Consider the following 19,159-nt stretch of genomic DNA (forward strand, 5'->3'; position numbering starts at 1 on the left):
CCACCAGCCCAACCTAGCCAGCCATTTTCAGCTAAGCCGAACGGGGCCTGAGCAACAGGCGCTTGGCGAGCCATGGCTGACGGCAACTTATTTGGCCGCTTTCGACGCCGCACGGGACAGAGACGGACATCTTGATCCTGCACGTTGGAGAGCAGAACCACAGAGGGCGCGTTTAGTTCCCAAACAAAAAATTTTTGGTTATCAAATCAACAGTTTGACCAGATGTCGGGAGGACTTTTCGGACACTAATTAAAAAACTAATTTTAGAACTCACCTGGAAACCGCGAGACGAATCTTTTGAGGTCTTTGACCGCATCATTAGCACAAGTGGGTTACTGTAGCACATATGGCTAATCATGCACTAATTAGGCTCAAAAGATTCATCTCGCCGTGTACATCCAAACTGTGCAATTAGTTTTGTTGTTTAACTACATTTATTACTTCATACACGTGTCCATAGAGAGAGCCACAAATTTCGAGGTGAAAATTTTTGGAAACTAAACGCGCCCAGAGATTCCAAGAACGACGGGCGAACCTAGTACCTCTGCCTACGGCCTGCGTGCTTGTTGCTGCAAAAGCCTACTCCCTCCGTCTTAAAAAGGCCGTAATTCTTTGACTCTTAGAAACTGCGTTTGACTGCTCGTCTTATTCAATTTTTTTTACAAATATTATCACTTTTGTTATGACTTATTACATCACTAATGATATTTTAATAATATTTTATTTGTCTTATAATATACATAAAAAATTTGAATAATACGAGGGGTCAAACGCAATTTCTAAAAGTCAAAGAATTACAATCTTTTTGGGACGGAGGGAATACCACGGAGCTGGCCAGAACCTTCGTCATGTCCGGAGCGGTGGTACGGTGCCGGGTGGCCCCTCCGAACTCCCTCTTCACAAGCACGCGCCCACCCGTGCACGGACGCATGGAGGCATGCCTAACTCAGGTAACGAGCACTGTAAATGGAAGGTGTGAAGGATCCTTGTTTTCTGTTCAGGTTTTTGTGCTACCGCTGGTACCAAACGACTCGAGCTGACTGAGGTCAGAGTCTGTACTTTTATAATATATCTATAACAATCTGTAGAGAACAACATAGGTCCCATGGTCTAGCGGTTAGGACATTGGACTCTGAATCCAGTAACCCGAGTTCAAATCTCGGTGGGACCTTTATTTTTGGTACTATTTTTCCCCTCTCAAACATCTTACCCAAAGATTCGGCCTAGCCCTCGCCTCTTGTTTGATTTTGCTGAACAGAGCCGACGCCGATGGGATCATGGCAGGCAAAGCTGAAAGCTTCCCAAATCTGTATGACTGTATCGCTCAGGGAGTCAGGGGCTCCAAAGTCCAAACCTGATGTCAATTCCTTTTCTGGAGGCCAGTATCTATCCTGCTCTCGTGCTGAAGCAAAGCATCAAGGATGACGAGAGATGACGGACCTGGCCTCCACATTCTCGAACCGAAATGAAAACCTTGCTGTTCCAGACGTGGAGCTTTCTTCTCCCCCCCCCCCCCCCCCCCCCCCAAGAGAACTTATTAGCTTACCTTTTATTTTCAAGAAAAACAATTAGCTGTGCATTCGTGCAAGCATTGCATTGACAGTACGGAAGCGGTGTCGTGCTTGTGCAGTGTGCACCCATCAGAGTGATCAGACCATCAGGGAGAAAAGAAATGGTCATGCCGCGTTAACAAATTGCGGAGGAGGAAATCCCCAAGGGTGTCCAAGACGGCTGTAACTTTCATTTCGTTAGATTTTTGTTGCAAACTCTCTTTTTCCTCGCAAAAAAGAAAGATTTTTGTTGCAAACTCCCACCTAAGCACAGGGAGATGTTATTGTCAGGCGTCTGATTTTTCTTGTTTTCTTTCAGTCGCCGTTACCATCCCCTCCTCCCACCCTCGCCGCCGGCGACTCGCCGATGCCCTTGCGGGTCCCCGGCCACCGCGGCCTCCCCCGCCTTCTCCCCCTCCTCCTCCTGCTCGCGCTCCTCGCGCCTCCCCCGCGCTGCGCGGCCGAGTCGGCGACGTGCCTCGCCGTGTACCGGGAGGGCGGCGCGCCGGCGGTGTTCCAGTCCGCGCACTGCCCGCGTTGGACGCTGCCCCCACCCGGCGCCGGCGAGGGGCATGGCGGAGGGGGCGGGAGCTTCCCGATGGGGTGCCACGTGGCGGCCGAGCGCGGCCGGCGGCGGTCCCAGGAGGACCGCGCCGTGTGCGCCCTCGGCATCCGCATCCCCTTCGTAGGTACCAGCTCCTGCCCCCGCAGCATGAACTGACCAAGTTTCGATTTTTAGTGCTCGAAATCAGCCAGTGATTCATTCTGGGGGATTCCATGAACTGGGTTGAATTGGGGATTCCGTGAACTGAACTGTGAATTTCTGGGTCGTCGTTTTAGTCTAGTATGCTGCAGCACCGCACAGTTTTTTGCCATGAGCACCGAGCTAGAAGTGTAGGCCGAAATGGTCTTCTAGAGCTGTTTTGTTTAGGCTGTAGTTCAGTGTGCTTGTGATTGCGTGATGTTGCTTCACATCGTTTCCAGAGACATTGGCTGAAATACTAACTGGTTGCTAATTGCAAGATAGTAACACCAGGAGTGTGCTCAAGGTTTATGGTGCAAAGATAGTCACCGTAGCTGAGAGTCGAACTGCCGACTGCATTTTCTGGAGTTATTGTGGACATATGCACCATAGATTTTATTTCATCAATCTGAATGAATTGTTCGAACATCTTATGCCGACCAGTCTACCACAGAGGTTACATGCTTCTGTTGTGCAATGGTAGTGAGGGCCTCATGCAGTCATCCCTTGGGATGACAGATGGCTGTTGTGTGCTCAATTAATACTAACAGAATCTCGATTTTTCAAAAGCATTTTAGGTATTCTGGTCTGACACGTTACTCTTTAACATGCACTCTATTTGTTTGTAAGTTGCCTATAGCTAACTTACTGACATAACACAGAGCAGATGAGGATTAAAGAGGTTGATGTGGGAGTGGTTGCCATATTTGATGGTCATAATGGAGCTGAGGCTAGTGAGATGGCTTCCAAGCTTTTTCTGGATTACTTCTTGCTCCATGTTTATTTTCTTCTCGATGGTATATACTCCATGATGTTCAGAAAATCTACTGGGAAACTGACATATAGGGAAGTTGCTATTTTTAACAACGTATTCAATCTGTACAAGGATGACCAATCCAACCACAGAGAGGGGTATGTCTTTCTTCTCAGATGCTATATTTTTCATATATGACATGATTTTTTGAATGATTCAAACATGGTTTCAGGGTAATCAAACTTGCTCACTGATGATAACTTGCAGGTCATGTTGGACATCGCCAGCTATTTTAGACCGATCATTTCACATGGAAATTCTGAAGGAATCATTAACAAGGGCAGTTCATGATATCGACTTAACATTCTTCAAGGAAGGTCTAATGTTTCATCTGCATAGTTCAATTTTGTAACACAGCTTCATATGCCTGAAAGGATTCTCCTGTGTGTACAATGCAGGAAGCTTCGCAGAAACATTTTGAGTCTGGTTCAACAGCGACTGTGGTCTTGATAGCTGATGGACAAATTATAGCTGCCAATGTAGGAGATTCAAAAGCTTTTCTGTGCTCAGAAGGACATGATCCACACCGTCGAAATAGTTAGGTTTCTTTCTTCTATTGTTCAAAGGTCAAACATATTCACCTCTGCTAGATGCCTAGATGGTTCCTTTTTTTTAGGTGGTTTTCGTTCCTTCCCTCCCATCTCTCGATGTTGTAGTCGTTTATATATATAGGTTACTGAGGTACAGTTAGCCCTTACCTTCATTGAATATCTTTTCGAAAACACCTGCATTGAATATCAATCCATTTTTTATGTGGTTTGACATCCTTAGATCCCTGTTTCAATGGTATCTATGTACATCATATATCACATGATTTCACTATACTCCAGTAACAACAGGCAAAAAAGATGCACAGCAGCTTTGATGTACAACGTCAACTGTTGGAAACCATCATAGAAAAATCATATTATTCACAATTCCTTAGTTATTGTTTAGGCTATTTTTGGAAATTGTGATGTTACCTGCATTATTTTTCTTTTTATCAGTGTGACCTTGTTCAAGATTATCTCCACCACTGCATCATATTCTACCATAAGGCCTTAGGTCACATAATTTTGTTTTACTTTACCTGCTTTACTTGCACATATTTTGTTGTGAAATGGTCTTTAAGGTGAATTGCTTAATTGCCCTCATTTAATATCTACCTTTCTTCTTGTGGTTGAATAGTTTCTGCTTGTTTGCTGGAAAATAATTTTCTAGGTCACAATCACCAACCACTCAAAACTAATACTGACTTATGCATGAATCGGAGATCCTGAAAAGTAGTATGCTCAAAATTTTTCTTTATTTTTAGGGAGGTAGAATTGATCCGAGGTCATGTTTTTATTATCACACACAAGATGTGCCTTTTGCTTTGCATATGTGCGTTTCTTTATTAGCCTTTGTTCTAGCGCTTTGGAAAAATTCTAATATGAACGCTTGCATTGTATCAGGGAAACGGAGAAGAAAGAGAAACTCAATCGATCATGAAGAATTTGCTTTGGCAAATTATGATGGACCACTGTATCATGCAAGGGAGCTGACCAAGGACCACCATCCTGATAGAGAAGATGAGAGAAGCCGCGTGGAGGCTGCTGGTGGTTATGTTATTGAGTGGGCTGGTGTATACCGTGTTAATGGTGAGCTAGCACTCTCAAGAGCTATTGGTGACCTTCCTTTTAAGAGGTTAGCATGCAATCTATTGAGCTTCTCTCCATCTCGGTCTCACTTGCCTGTTCCCCCAATATTCTTTCCACATATTCACATTGTTTCTAAAACAAATAAATAAATTAGTCATAGATCTGCAAGCTGCTGTCAGCCTGTCACTTTGTGGCTGGTGGATCTGTAATAATGGATTGATTAAAAGCTCACAGTTCACTCAACCATCAGGTGTTAGAGGAAAGCAAAAAGGTGTTAAAACATACTCCCTCCGTCCCAAAAATACAAGTCATCCTAGGAATTATAGGACAACTTAACAAGAAGGTAAAATGACCATGTTTGCCCCTATATATTATCCATATTTGGCACTAATTGATTTTTGCATGCACATGCACTTTCTAAATAGGGTAAGATGATGTTGTCTGGGACAAATTTTGAATCCTAGAGTGACTTGTTTTTTGGGACGGAGGGAGTAAGCAACTGTCCCAAGCCACGACTTACACCAGGTTTACCATGACGTGTCCAACCAAAAGGAGACCTCTGAACTGACTATTTAGTACCCGTGTGAGACTTAAACTGAACAAATGACTGATTACACTGAAGCCAGTTAATGTGACACGAAGCGTGCCCATGTGCTTCAGTTTTTAATGATCAGCAGGGCAGAAGGTGTGTATCAGTACTGCCAGTTTCCCGCAACTCATGCACATCTGCACAACCTCTAATGAGGATGAACATGGGTGACATGGTGAGGAGTTGTCAAATAGACAGATGACCCATTGGTCCCTAGTTCATAGCAACTATGCCAACCCCAATTCTCAAAACTACAAGGAAAACTAAATTAAAAGAAAATCAAAAACTGAGTCGAGGATGCCAATCACTACTGGCCCCTCAGCCAAGAAGATCAGTGTCTGCTTGTTATCCTGTTCTGGTTTCACATCTTCATGTTAACTACTCTGGCTAAGAGTGAAGGTGTTGTCCATTGTGATCTCATTTAAGAAATATATTCAATTACCTATGCATTATAAGTTGTGGCATTAATTGAAAATAGATTAAGTCACCCCTGAGGGCTGAGGCAGGGTGCTAGTCCCATGTTAAGGTGTAATTTCCTCAAATGATGATATAAGAAGCTATTTCTCCATTCAGTAGAGTTCTATGGATTGGCTGACAGCCTGTTCGGCTGGCCTTAACTGGCTGGAGCTGGTTGGCTGGCTGCTCCAGCAGCTGCTCCAGTCCAGCCAGCAGCCATTGCCGATGGGAGTGCGGTATATGAGATTGAGCCGGCGGCTTGTTCACCTGGACCTGTGGGCTGTGCCGCCGAACGGCTGGGCTGATCAGCCCAGCCAGTTCAGGCCATCCGAACGGGGCGTGAATTGATCCTTCTAATTGTTCTTGCAGATATGGGGTAATATCTACACCTGAATTGACAGGATGGCAGATCCTGTCAGAAAATGACACTTTTCTGGTTGCGTCATCCGATGGGATCTTTGAGAAAATGACTATGCAAGATGTTTGTGACCTGATGCTGAATGCGAAATTGCGTGTTAACCAGGATTTAAGATCATCTGCTATCACACAACATAATTTGGCAGATTATGTAGTTCGTGTTGCTTTGCAAAAAGGCACAAGAGACAATGTGGCTGCTGTGGTTGTTCCATTGGGACCACCTAGTAGTGGTACGACATTAGAAGATTGGTCTCAGTTTGAAGAAAATCTCAAGACATCTATTTCACCATTGCAGAATATTCCATACCAACTAAATGCTGGTACTCTCACTGATCATTTACTGTATCTGTTAATTTATTGTAATTACTCCTTAGTTTTGTGCGTTTCTGTTTGTAGTTGCACTTTTATACACAATTTGGTTTTGACTAGTCACAAAGGACCCTAACAATTTGCTATTAGTGTTCATTTTCTGCATATCAAAGTTTACATATTAGTCAATTGACTCATTTCTGTATTGTTAACAATATACTGGACAACCTAAATAGGAATGTCAAATCTATCAGGAGAGCAATTGAGACCCCTTTTACTCAAATTCTATGTCGTTTTCCTCTTCTGTTGCTGCCCTGCTGCATTTCCCCCCCAATATATGTTAGTCCTTGCTCCTTGGCTTCTCATCTGAAGTCCTTGTCTTCTGTTTATTTACGTGTATTACTGTATTTTTTGTGTGGTAGATGATGGAGTCTATTCATCTGTTGTTAGCATGGAGTTATTCAATTGTTCATGAACTCCTTGTACTTCTCTTCACTTACAGTATTTTCATATGGCTAGCAGATGATGGCACTAGTTCAGCTGTTATTGACATGGAGTATTTCAGGCGTTCATCAACAAAGTTCCAGAGGTTCTTGGTAAGTGAGGAATAAATCAACTATTCATTGTGAATCTATCTTCATTGCTATTGTGAATCAACTATTCCAGAGGTTATTTCATTGACATCTTTTTGTTCAGTTTTTTGCTTTTCTTGATGAGTTGGGCTACGCTATTTGAGTTCAATTGCTTCTTCTAAAATTAGGTTGAAGCAAAACTTAAGACACTCGGTTGTTTCTACTTGTCCGAGAGTCTGGATGAAGATGTGGACTACATATTTAGGGTACCGGAAGCATACCAGCGTGAAGAAGCCTATGACTTCAATCACGTACCATCTGAGACTGCCTTATATTCTGATGGTTAGTTGTCTGTTTTTATATGCTCATGGGTAGATCTTTTCAGCAATAGATCCTTACATCTATTTCTTTTTCCTGTTGGAACTTGTAACCTACTTTTCCTGAGACTGCCTTATATTCTGATGGTTAGTTGTTTGTTTTTATATGCTCATGGGTAGACCTTTTCAGCAATAATTCCTTACATCTATTCCTTTTTTCGTGTGGGGATTAGCTTGTTGGAACGTGTAACCTACTTGTTTCAATGGCTTATCATTGTTTAATTTTTCGGGAAAAAAAATTGTTTCATCATCTTCTAAGACTTGAGTATATTTCATTTTGTTTGGGATTAATTTCTATGTATTCCTCCAAATCCTAGATAGGGTGGGTAATATAGTAGCCATTACATGGGCCTCTAGATGGGCCTAAACTATACACACCAACATCCCCCCGCAGTCTGAACTACCGGCGCAGCGGAGTTCAAGACTGGAGAACAAAGAAAGCACACACAGGGACACCCCCCCAGCCACAACTAGCCACCTGCTACGTTGAGGCTGGAGCGAAACTCCGAGAAGGTCGAGGAGGGAAGACCCTTGGTGAAGATCTCGGCAAACTGGGAGGTGGTCGGGACATGGAGGACCCAAACATCGCCGATAGCGACCCGGTCGCGAACGAAGTGCAAGTCGATCTCCACATGCTATAGATGACAACGGGTAAAACCCGCGCGGATATTATCTTCAGAGATCCGCACCCGCAAACTAAAACCCGTGCCCACGCCCGCGCCCGCAACCCGCGACGGATAGAAACCCAGACCCGTACCCGCTGTCCGCGGATACTCGGGTACCCGCGGGCACGCCCGTGTACCCGTGTCGGGGCCTGCGCGCGTCGCCTGGGCGCTGGCTGCGGGCGTCGCCTGGGCGCTGGCGTCGAGCCCGCAGCGTCACCTGAGCCCGAGGATGAGGGAGCGAGAGGCGGCCGGCGGTGGAACGACGGTCGAGCGGTGGAGCGGCGGCCGGCGGAGGAGCGACGGAGCGGCGATGGAGCCTGGAGCGGCGGTCGCCTCTCGCTCCCTCATCCTCGGGAGGCCGGCGGTGGATCTAGACTCTGGAGGCCCGACGAGGAGGGAGGGAGCAGTGCTCGACGGTGGAGCTGCGCCCGGCTGGGGAGCGACGATCGGCGATGGAGCCTGGAGCGGCGTCTGGCGGTGGATCTGGACTCTGGAGGCCCGAGGAGGAGGGAGGGAGCGGCGCTCGGCGGTGGAGCTGCACCCGGCGGAGGAGCGACGGCCGGCGTGGATCTTGACTCTGGAGCGACGACCGGTGACCCGAGGAGGAGGGAGGGGCGAGGCCGCTGCACGAGGGGGGCTGGGCGGCCAGCGGCCGGCGGGCCACTTTGGTCGCGGTGCTGACCTGCTGGGGCGGGGTGCCGAGCGCCGCGCTCGGGGTTGGGGTGGGAGGCGGCTTGCGGCGGCTGGACGGGGGAGTGGGGGGGGAGATGAGAAAAATCCTAGAGAAGATTTATATACGAGGTTATTAGGGCCCACATGTCAGCGGGTTTGCGAGTTTTTGGGTTGAATATCAATTTTTCAAACCCGTAATGAAATACCCGTTGGGTTTATATTCGTACCCGCGCCCGTGCCCACGGGTACAAATCCAAACCCGAATCCGCGCCCAGCGGGTCGGGTATCCACGGGTACGCAGGTATTTCATACCTATTGCCATCTTTACCACATGCTTCGTCCGCTGATGCTGAACGGGGTTGGTGGAGAGGTACACGAGCGTGCTCTTGGCGAGCGGGCTATGGAGCTCCGCCAAGAGCTGTCGAAGCCAGGACGCATCCGCCACGCCGTTATCGACAGCACGATACTCCGCCTCGGCACTGGAGCGGGAGACCACCGGCTGCCGCTTGGACGACCAGGAGACAAGGTTGCCGCCCAGGAAGACGGCATAGCCGGAAGTGGAGCGGCGAAGTGTCCGGACAGCCAGCCCAGTCAGCGTCGGTGTAGACAACCAGCTCAGCAGAGGGGGAGCGGTGAAGAACCAGGCCGAGGTCAACAGTGCCACGGACATAGCACATAGCGGAGGAGACGCTTCAGCGCAGCAAGATGTGACTCCCGGGGATCATGCATATGAAGACAGATCTGCTGAACGGCATAAGTGAGATCCGGCCTGGTGAAAGTGAGGTACTGCAAGGCTCCAGAAAGACTACAGTAGGCAGTAGGATCAACCACGGGATCACCCAGAGCAGCAGACAGCTTCGCCTGAGTGTCGACAGGAGTGGAGCAAGGCTTGCAATCAGTCATCCCAGCCCGCTCCAGAATATCGAGTGCATACTGCCGCTGGTGAAGGAGAAGACCAGACGGGCGAGGCTCAACAGTAACACCCAAGAAGTGATGGAGCTGACCAAGATCCTTCATAGCAAACTCCTGCTGCAGAGAGGAGATTATGTGCTAAAGCAACTGCTGACTGGATGCTGTGAGCACAATGTCATCGACATAGAGCAGCAGGTAGGCAGTCTCATCCCCACTACGGTAGATGAACAGAGAAGTGTCAGACTTGGCCTCGGTGAAGCCCAATGTCAGCAAGAACGTGACGAACCGAGAATACCAAGCTCGAGGAGCCTGCTTCAGACCATAGAGAGACTTGTTGAGCTGGCAGACCAGATCCGGACGACTGGAGTCCACAAATCCCGCTGGCTGAGAACAGTAGACTGTATCTGACAGAGTGCCATGAAGAAACGCATTTTTCACATCCATCTGGTGCACAGGCCAAGAGCGAGCGACAGGACCGTGCGCACCGTAGCAGGCTGCACCACTAGACTGAAAGTCTCATCATAGTCCGCATCAAGTTGCTGGATGAAACCCCGAAGAACCCAGCGAGCCTTGTAGCGATCCAGTGTGGCATCAGCCCGACGATTATGCGTCCAGATCCACTTGCCAATGACCACATTGCAACCAGACGGACGCGGCACGAGGTCCCATGTCTGGTTGGGTCCGCCAGGGCGTCGCGGACAGAAGAGGGTACCGGAGAGATCCGCGGCTCTCCCTCGGTAGTGGAGAGAGAGTCACGGGCTGAGAAGCCATCCGCCGAGTCACCATGGGATGAGTATGACCAGGGTCCCGATGGATGACGGGCGGGTGGTACACCTCCGGCTCGACACACGAGCGAGACGGTGGAGGTGGCGGCGGGGACGCTGGAGCCCCTAGAGCCGGCACCGAGCAACGTCGGTACACCTGCACCGGCTGAGCGTAGCGGGCAGGTGCAGGAGGAGGCACCGGGGCCGCGCGTGGCGCAGTAGAGGACATCGGGGTCGCGCGTGGCGCGACAGGAGACACCGGGGCCGTGCGTGGCGCAGTAGAAGACACCGGGGCCGCGCGTGGCGCGACAGGAGACACCGGGCCCGCACGTGGCGTGACAGAAGGCACCGGGGCCTCATGAAGCGCGGCAGAGACCTGCAGGGAAAGGACAGACAGACAGACAAAGATGGCTGAACCACCGGGTCAGACGAAAACAAGGACTCCAACTCGGGGTCAGGTGAAGGTGTAGAGGAGGTGGAGTAGGAGAAATCCGACTCGTCAAACACAACGTGTCGGGAGATAAGGACCCGGCGAGAGGAGAGGTCAAAGCATCGGTACCCCTTGTGGTCAGGAGAGTAACCAAGAAACACACAACGAGTCGAGCGGGGTGCCAACTTATGAGGAGCAGTGGCGGAGGTGTTAGGGTAACAGGCATACCCGAAGACACGAATGTGGTCGTAGCTGGGAGGGGTACCGAAAAGAGCGTGGTGAGGAGTGAGAGCAGGAGAAGCTGTGGAAGGAATGCGGTTGAGAAAGTAGGTGGCGGTGTGGAGACTCTCAGCCCAGAAGCGGGGAGGCAGAGAGGCCTGGATTAGAAGGGTGCGCATGACGTCGTTCGTCGTGTGAATCATCCGCTCAGCCTTGCCGTTCTGAGGAGAGGTATACAAACAAGACATGCGCAGCTGAACACCCCAAGAGAGGAAGAAAGAGCGGGAGGTGGAGTTGTCGAACTCACGCCCGTTATCACACTGGACGACCTTAATGGTGAGGCCGAACTGAGTGGACACCCAGGAAAAGAAGTGGAGGGTGGGAAAAGTCTCAGACTTGGTGCGCAAAGGAAAAGTCCAAGAGTAATGAGAAAAATCATCAACCACCACCAGATAGTATTTATAACCAGAAATGCTGGGTGCAGGAGAAGTCCACAGGTCACAATGAACAAGATTAAAGGCATGTGTCGCATGCGAAGAAGAAGAAAAAGGAAGTCTAACATGACGACCAAGCTGGCACGCATGACAAAGGTGCTCAGCAGGAGCCCTAGTACAAGAAACATCAATACTACGACTAAGCCGAGCCAAAACATCGCGGTCGGGGTGACCAAGCCGGCGGTGTCAGGTGGTGGAAGACGGCGTCGTGGCAAAAGCAACAGACGAAGAGGAAGTCGAAGGCGAAGTAGCGGAAGCAGGAAGGCGAAGGGTGTAAAGGGGCCCCGAGCTATCACATCGGAGGAGCGGACGCCGGGAAGCCGAATCCTTCACAGTAAGACTAGAGGAGTCAAATTCGATAGAACAAGAATTGTCAGAAGTAAACTGGCGAATGGAAAGAAGATTATGAATCATCTGAGGAGCAACAAGAACATTAGGAAGGCGAAAAGAACCAGGAGCAGAACCCACGGCGGTGACGGGAAGACAGGACCCATCACTCACCATGATGGAAGGACAAGAGGGATGTGGGAGTCGGACAGAAGAGAGGATATCAGCGTCTGGGGTGGTGTGGAAGGAGGCACCCGAGTCGGCGATCCACTCAGTGCTGACTGGTGGAGTCAACCCCATGGTGCTGAAGGACTGCGCCAGCGCGGCCTGGTCCCACCCCCCAGCCTAGGTGGGTGGCTGGCTGGGCTGAGCGGGTGGAGTCCAGGACGGCGCGAACAAGGGAGCAGCACCAGTGAACATGGCTGCTGTGGGCGAGAGCCCCCTCCCTGACCCTAGAACGGCCACATTGAGATGCGCCCTGACCATGGATTGCTGAAGGATGGCCAGGACGTACCTCCAAGGGCAGGGACAGGAGCGGAAGCGGGCCCCCCCTAGCAGAGCCATCACCAGTACCAGCAGCACCAGAAGCAGAGCCACCAGTACCACCACCACCACCACGTCCCCCCTCCCCCCAGCCGACGACGTCCAGCACGCCCCCCCCCGACCCCCGGTCTGGCCGGTGGGAGGAGCACCAAGGAAGGAGGTGGCTGGCGAGGCGGAGAAGGCCGGTGGAGCAGCCACGAGCGCGGTGGAGGAGGACGAGGACGAACCGGACGCGGGACCCCTGGTGATCTCCTCGAGGACAAGGTCGTCCCGGACCTGCAGGAAGGAGGGGAAGGGCCTCTGGCGGGTGATCCATGTCTGCAGGTGATCGTAGGTGTCGCTGAGACTTCGCAGGACATTTAGCACCAAGATCCGGTCGGGCACCGGGCACCCGACGTCGTGAAGAGCATCGGCCATGCCCTTCATCCTCCTGCAGAACTCCCCAACGGAGAGGTCCCCCTGCTCGAAGGTACGGAAGGTGGCGTCGAGCTGGAGAGCGCGGAACTCGGTGTTGCCGAGGAACTGCCCCTCGAGCTCCAGCCAGGCCTGGCGCGCGGTGCCGCTGTGAGTCCTGACGATGTCCTGCAGATCTAGGGAGATGGTTGTAGCGAAAATGGCCTCTCATGCCTATATTTCAATATAATGTTTTGGCGATTGATGACACACACAACACTTGGACTAATACGATTGTTAAGATGACTATTCTCAGGCTTTTAGGTTCAAGTGATGACAAAGAGAAGATAGGCGTAGCTAAGCCCGAAGGGCCGCCCCTACGGTGGTTCCGCTAACCGATTAGCGAACGGGGGTCGAGGGGGAGCCGCCCCTCGCAAGTCTCAGGGCAGCGTCCTGAAACCTCTTCGGTCCAAAGGACAAGAATTGAAGAGACCGTGAAGAAATCCAAGTCAAAGAAATCAAGACAGAGATACTTTAGTATCACCGGTTGAACCGACGCTGAGATAGTTACATACGTCGGTGCATTGACTTGGAGCAAAGCAGGAAGTTTTAGTATCACCGGTTTAACCGACGTTAGGAAAGTTGAATACGTCGGTGCAGTGGATCCAGAAGCTGAGGCAAAGTCTATACACCGGTTGAACCGACGTTAGGGAAATTGAATACGTCGGTGCAATGGACTCAGAAGCTGAGGCAAAGTCTATACACCGGATGAACCGACGAATGGGTCTTGGTGAACGTCGGTGGTCGGTGCAGTTGTCCAGAGAATTTGTTTTCAGAGTTTACAGGACAACTACACTCACCGGTTAAACCGACGCAGCATCGGTTGATTGCCCGTACACGTAACGGCTAGTTTTTGAGGCGGGCAGTTTAGTATCACCGGTTGAACTGACGATGGCTTTTGGAGGCGCGTTGGATTAACCAGCGTTAAGTGTTTTTCTGGCAGGCTTTCTCCAACGGCTATATTTGCTTGGGCTGCCTATATATACCCCTAAGGCCGGGTCATTTGAGGTTGCTGGAGAATATAAAAGCATACAAGAGTTAAAGATCATCTCCAACCATCTTAGAGCTTCATTGTACATCATATAGGCTTAAGCACACTTGTGAGAGTGTTTAGTGCTTGTTTAGCCTTAGTTCTTGAGAGAACTAGCTTGAGAGAAAGTCTTATTGCGGAAAGCATCTTGTGTATTCGTCGTGTGACCCTCCGACTTGGTGTGGAGCGGCAACGATATTTTGTGCGGGGAAGGAGACCCCTCTTGGTGAGAAGCTCTAATAGTGAAGACGGTGCCGTGGTGACACTTCGAGAGAGACGGTGGCGGTGGCCTTGTCTTGGTGACTTGGGGTCACTTAGCCTTTGCTTGCCGGGAGCATTGGTGGCGAACGCAAGACGGTGATCAAGCAAAGAGACTTGGCATCACACTTGTTCGTGTTGGACAAGTGGCCGTGGACGTAGGGAGGGACTTGGTATCCTAACCGAACCACGTTAAATCGTGTCTTGGTGTCTTCACGGGAGTTTGCATATTCTCTCCCTTACCTCTTTACTTAACATATTACGTTTCCGCATGTGCTCTTACTTGCTTGTCTTTACTTTTCTAGTTAGTTTGATTAGGATTGACTATAGATTGCAAGTCTTTTTAGGGGTTAGTAGAGAGTAGTATAGATAAATCTTAGTCATAACTAGCATGTGTAGGACGTGTTAGGTTTATCTTATGTAAATAGATTAAGCCCTAGCATAGAAAGCGATTAGCGACCCTATTCACCCCCTCCCCCTCTAGGGTCGGACACCCCGGTGATCCTTACAATGGTCCCAAAGATCCAGGACAGGGCGACGCTTTCGAGGCGCAGCCACACCGTGTCCCGCGCCTCGACCGGCGTGTCGAGGAGGACGTGGTCGTCGAGGGCGTAGCGGCGGAGGGTGAGGAGGACCTGGTCCCGCCAGCGCCTGTAGGAGGACGTAGGGTCGAGGAGGACGGAGACTAGGGTCTTGATGTTCTGGACGCCGACGGCCTGAAGGTGGAGCTGGGTGACCATGGGATCGGTCAGGTCGGACCGGGGTCCAGAGCCCGAGGGCGGAGCCTGGTGGGAAGAAGAGGCGGCGTGATCGACGAAGGGGACGGCGGGCTGCCGGCCGGTGAGGAGGATGTAGTGCTCCGCCTCAGCGACCCGGCGAGCGAGAGCATCGGCCGCGGAGCACTCGTGCTCCCAAGCGAGGGCAGCCGCGCGGACCCGCTCCTGAGCCGCTGTAGCCTCGGATTTGGCGGCGAGGAGGGCCGCGGTAAGAGCAGCGTCAGCCGTAGGAGCTCCGTCGACGATCTGCGTCCCGCGGAAGGCAGCGGCGGCGAACGGCGCATCCGCGGGATGCATGCCGAGCCCGGTCTACGGAGGAGGGGGGGCAGCTGCAGCGGCGGCGGCGGCGGCGGCTCCCGCAGCCCCCACTCCGGCTCCCACGGCCGCGCCCGCGGCCTGGGTGGCTGCGGCGGCGGTGGTGGCAGCAGGGCCCCCCGCAGCGGCGCTGTGGGTAGCGGCGGCGGCGATCTGGCCGGCGCCTGCCCCTCCCGCGGCTGCACCCGGGGTGGCGGCGGCGGCGCGCACCGCGCTTGCGCCCCCCGCGGGCGGATCCTCGCCCAGGGTGGCCGGATCTGTTGCGGCGGCGGCCGGCGGCGGGTGGATGGGCTCGGCGTCGAGGGGGCGGCGGCGGCGAGGGCGGCGGCGGCGGGCCAAGGCGCCGGCGGCCAGACGGACAGAGCAGAGGAGGTGCTGCCGGGAGCAGAGGAGGCGCCACCGGGAGCAGAGGAGAGGGGAGGGATGGAGGAGAGGGGCGGGGCGGCGGCGGCGGCGGCGGGATGAGCTAGCGTTTGCCGGCTAGAGGGAGGGAGGGAGAGGGAGAGAAAAGAGAAGGCTAGATACCATGTTTGGGATTAATTTCCATGTATTCCTCCAAATCCTAGATAGGGTGGGTAATATAGTAGCCCTTACATGGGCCTCTAGATGGGCCTAAACTATACACACCAACACATTTGCTTATACTAGAGGGACATCCAGCACCTATCTGGTCACCTTTTGGAAACAGTTAAACGAATTGGGTGCTTGAAACTTGAGAGAGCTGTGGAGTTCTGATGTGATGCCTGACTTTTTGATAGTGTCTTTATCTTGTTCATGAGTTCAGCTGTCTACATTTGTGTACAGGTAATCTTGAAAAATACAAGGACAGACACTTTTGCTTGTACCTTGGTCATCAAGATGGTGAAATGGGGCGGTGCAATGGTCCTGAAGCAGTGGCAAATTTTTTTGGTTTATTTGACTCCCTTCCTCATAATGGAACCAATTCAAATGGTTCACGCTCCTTTGGCAACAAGATAGATTTCAGGTACCATTCCATTTCCCAAGGAAAATTCCAAATACATATTTTGAGGGAAAGTTCCTGGGTTGTTGACCTTTTGTACCTTCTTTTCTACATAATTTATACTTGGCTTATCTGAATATCGCCTAGTTATGTTATGAAGTTTAGGGTTTTTGTTGTTGATTGGACTTATCACTTGAATTTATGTCCAATGAATATCGAACTTTTTCTATGTTTACCAACCTTGAGCCATCTTGACATTTGTACAGTTGCATGCTCCAAGTGTAGGAATAATTTCTTGTCAGATGCTATGCAAAACATTAGCTGCTTATCTAAATGAAGGAGCATGTTTAGGGGGTAAACTGCAAAGCAGATTTGTTTTCTTCTGTAGTCTCATTGTAATATTTATGAAATTACTATCCTTGAATGAAGTGTAAAATAAGTGTAGAATAATAAGATTGGTGTAATTGATGGATTGTATTAGCCTGAGCCTTGGGGCTGAATATATAGGGGTACATGACTTGGAGGGTAAGAAGCCTCTCCTACAGATATGGTAGGATACGGATACAATCCTAATCTACCTAATATAGAGATATCCCTAATATACTCTAACATCCCCCCGCAGTTACAGCGGGAGCGTCGCAGACGGTGAGACTGGAGAGAAGTCGGTAAACTGACATCCCCCTGCAGTCACAACAGTCAGTGCACCGCAGATGCTGTGGCTGGAGTGGAAACCCACAAGGTCTCAAGCAGATGATAGCCCTTGGTGCCGATGTCGAGGTAGCCGAGCTGAGGACGAGTAGCCATGGTTGATGATGCCGTGCGTAGGGTAGCCGTGGTCGACGTAGTTATGTCGAGGTTGCCGAAGACAAGGTAGCCGCACATGAAGCCGCGGGCGCACGAGGATGCACCATGGTGGTGGCGTAATGGAGAAGACGCCGGAGACGAAGATGGCGACGCGTCGAAGCAGTCGTAGAGGGAGCGATGCTGAAGTCGATGCAGTCAGGCCATCAGGCGACACATGCCCGAGTTTGCCAGGCTCGGGAATGCATCGGGGACGAAGGGCACGCACCGGTGTTGCCAATACCGGACATGCAAGGGAGGATGCACAACCAGACGCCGTCGCCGAGGGGGACCAGCAGAGAAGGCCTCCATGGCGGTCGCAGGCGCAGAAGTAGGCGAGGTAGAAGGTGCCAACGCCTGCTGTCGATGGAGTAGACGAAGTAGTCGGGACTGTTGGAACAAACCACGCCATGGTGTTCGTGGCCGTGGCGTGTGCGTGTCGAGTCGGCATCGTGTCCGTCGCGTGCGAGCGAGCGGTCATGACAGCCAGCGTCTTAGGGTTGTTGGAGTGGGAGTCAGTGGTGTCTGTGGTATGCGAGTTCGAGCTCGAGCTCGAACCATGGACAACGTCCAAGCTGGAACGCTGGTGTAACCGCGTTCCGGGTCGAGTCGGTCGGGACGGCGTACGCGCGCATGTTCTGGCGAGGTAGTGCAGCAGGAGCGGGAGCTCGTGATGGCGTGTGATGTCACGCTCGAGTATGTGCTCGAGACGGACGGCGCATGTGTGAGCGCGCGTTCGGGTCCGTGGCAACGTCCTGTGTGGCGAGCTCGTGTTAGTCTGTGTGAGTCTATTAGTGCAGGGGTGGCCATAGGAGCTGCGGGCGTCAGAAGCGGAAGGGATCACGTTGAGGCGTGCGAGTGGATCAGGCTGGAGACCGAGTCTCGCGGAGGAGTTCGTGGCTTGGAGCGTGGGACGTCCGGGTCGCCAGAAGAGTGCGTTCGTGCGCGTGAAGCTCGCCGTGGTGGATCGTGTGGGCGCTGCGACGCCACTGGGCTATATATGGCCATGTAATCCTTGTGTTCTAGGTTGAGTCGAGTCCGTTTTATCAATCAAATAGCCAACATACAGGTCGTACGGCGGCCGGGGCGTTCGTCGCCATTGTTGCCTGTTTACTGTTCATCTTCAACCTCTGTCCGGCGTGAGTGTTTGGAGTGGTAGGGCTCGATTTCCAACAGGGACGAGATGGCAACGCTGGCGACGTGGTTGTTCTAGACGAAGCGAGGCGGGGAACCCAGATTTTCCAGCACAAGGCCGAATGATCCGGACGACGCGGCGGCGGCGCTCGAAAGAGACGGCGAAGAACTCGTACAGCTTGACGAAGACCATGCGCGGGGCGCGCAGCGACGAGTCGACGATGAGGTCGGGGACGTGGTCGACGGCGGTGAGGAAGCAACGGTGGAGAAGACCACGGGGTGACGCCACTGCTGCCCGAAGAGGCGACGCGGCGACAGCCCTCCATGCTCGGGGAAGATGCACGCGTACTGAGAACACCCGTCCCAGATTCGTGCGTGTATGCTGATTGGCTGATCAGACCGAGGGTGCACACACGAGACGACGGACGACGATGCCGCGCAGATCAGAAACATGGCGGAGAAGTCGGGGACGATCAGCTTGGAGACCGTGTCGCGGAGGGGCCTGGCGGCGCTGCGGGTGGTGCACCGACGCGCACCGCACGCCAGCCCGGGCGACACGGGTGTTGAAGAAGAACGGCCGGTGATGATGTCGAAGAAGAGGCATGCGGTCGACGGGCGGTGGTCGACGCAATCTCGATCAGTGATCGAGTAAAAAATTAGAGAAATTACCAAAAAGAAATCAGCAGCAGCATCTCGTGTAGGACCTCCGAGTGCGCGTAGCACAAGCACCTCACCCCTCTCTGTCCTTCTCTCACCCTCGGTCAGAGAGATCGAAACAGAGAAGAGAAGGCAGAGGCTCGATGGGTAGGCGCCCAGCGACGGCGATGGACTGGGCGGCGGAGGTGTCCGGCGGTCGGGTCGCAGGTCCCGGGCGGGGTCCAGGTCTCGGCGTCTGGCGGTCGGGGTCGCGGGTCCCGTCGG

At 52.0% G+C, this 19,159-nt stretch overlaps 1 protein-coding gene and 1 non-coding gene across 14 annotated transcripts in view; both read left to right on the forward strand.

Moving 5' to 3' along the window:
* Nucleotides 1–1,099: 1,099 nt before the first annotated feature.
* On the forward strand, nt 1,100–1,171 carry TRNAQ-CUG. The gene has a single exon. It is a non-coding gene; the product is annotated as a tRNA-Gln (tRNA).
* Nucleotides 1,172–1,661: 490 nt separating this feature from the next.
* The window catches only part of LOC120684372 (probable inactive protein kinase At3g63330), a 29,984-nt gene continuing 12,486 nt past the window's right edge, over nt 1,662–19,159 (forward strand). For 2 of the 13 annotated variants that reach the window (XR_005679264.1, XR_005679266.1), the window contains exons 1-9: nt 1,679–2,239; nt 2,955–3,204; nt 3,314–3,423; nt 3,509–3,643; nt 4,540–4,771; nt 6,140–6,507; nt 7,016–7,092; nt 7,257–7,410; nt 16,108–16,288. Coding sequence is in view for 9 of the 13 variants with exons in the window: in XM_039966236.1 (XP_039822170.1) it covers nt 1,918–2,239; nt 2,955–3,204; nt 3,314–3,423; nt 3,509–3,643; nt 4,540–4,771; nt 6,140–6,507; nt 7,016–7,092; nt 7,257–7,410; nt 16,108–16,288 (1,829 nt within the window). In the remaining 4 variants the exon portion in view is untranslated. Of the gene's footprint in view, nt 2,240–2,954; nt 3,205–3,313; nt 3,424–3,504; nt 3,673–4,539; nt 4,772–6,139; nt 6,508–7,015; nt 7,093–7,256; nt 7,411–7,492; nt 7,533–16,107; nt 16,289–19,159 lie in introns of those variants that run through there. The other 11 variants (XR_005679268.1, XR_005679267.1, XM_039966236.1 and 8 more) reach the window with 11 other exon arrangements.

The sequence above is a fragment of the Panicum virgatum genome, chromosome 8N, assembly GCF_016808335.1.
Source record: "Panicum virgatum strain AP13 chromosome 8N, P.virgatum_v5, whole genome shotgun sequence".
NCBI classification, from domain to species: Eukaryota; Viridiplantae; Streptophyta; class Magnoliopsida; order Poales; family Poaceae; genus Panicum; species Panicum virgatum.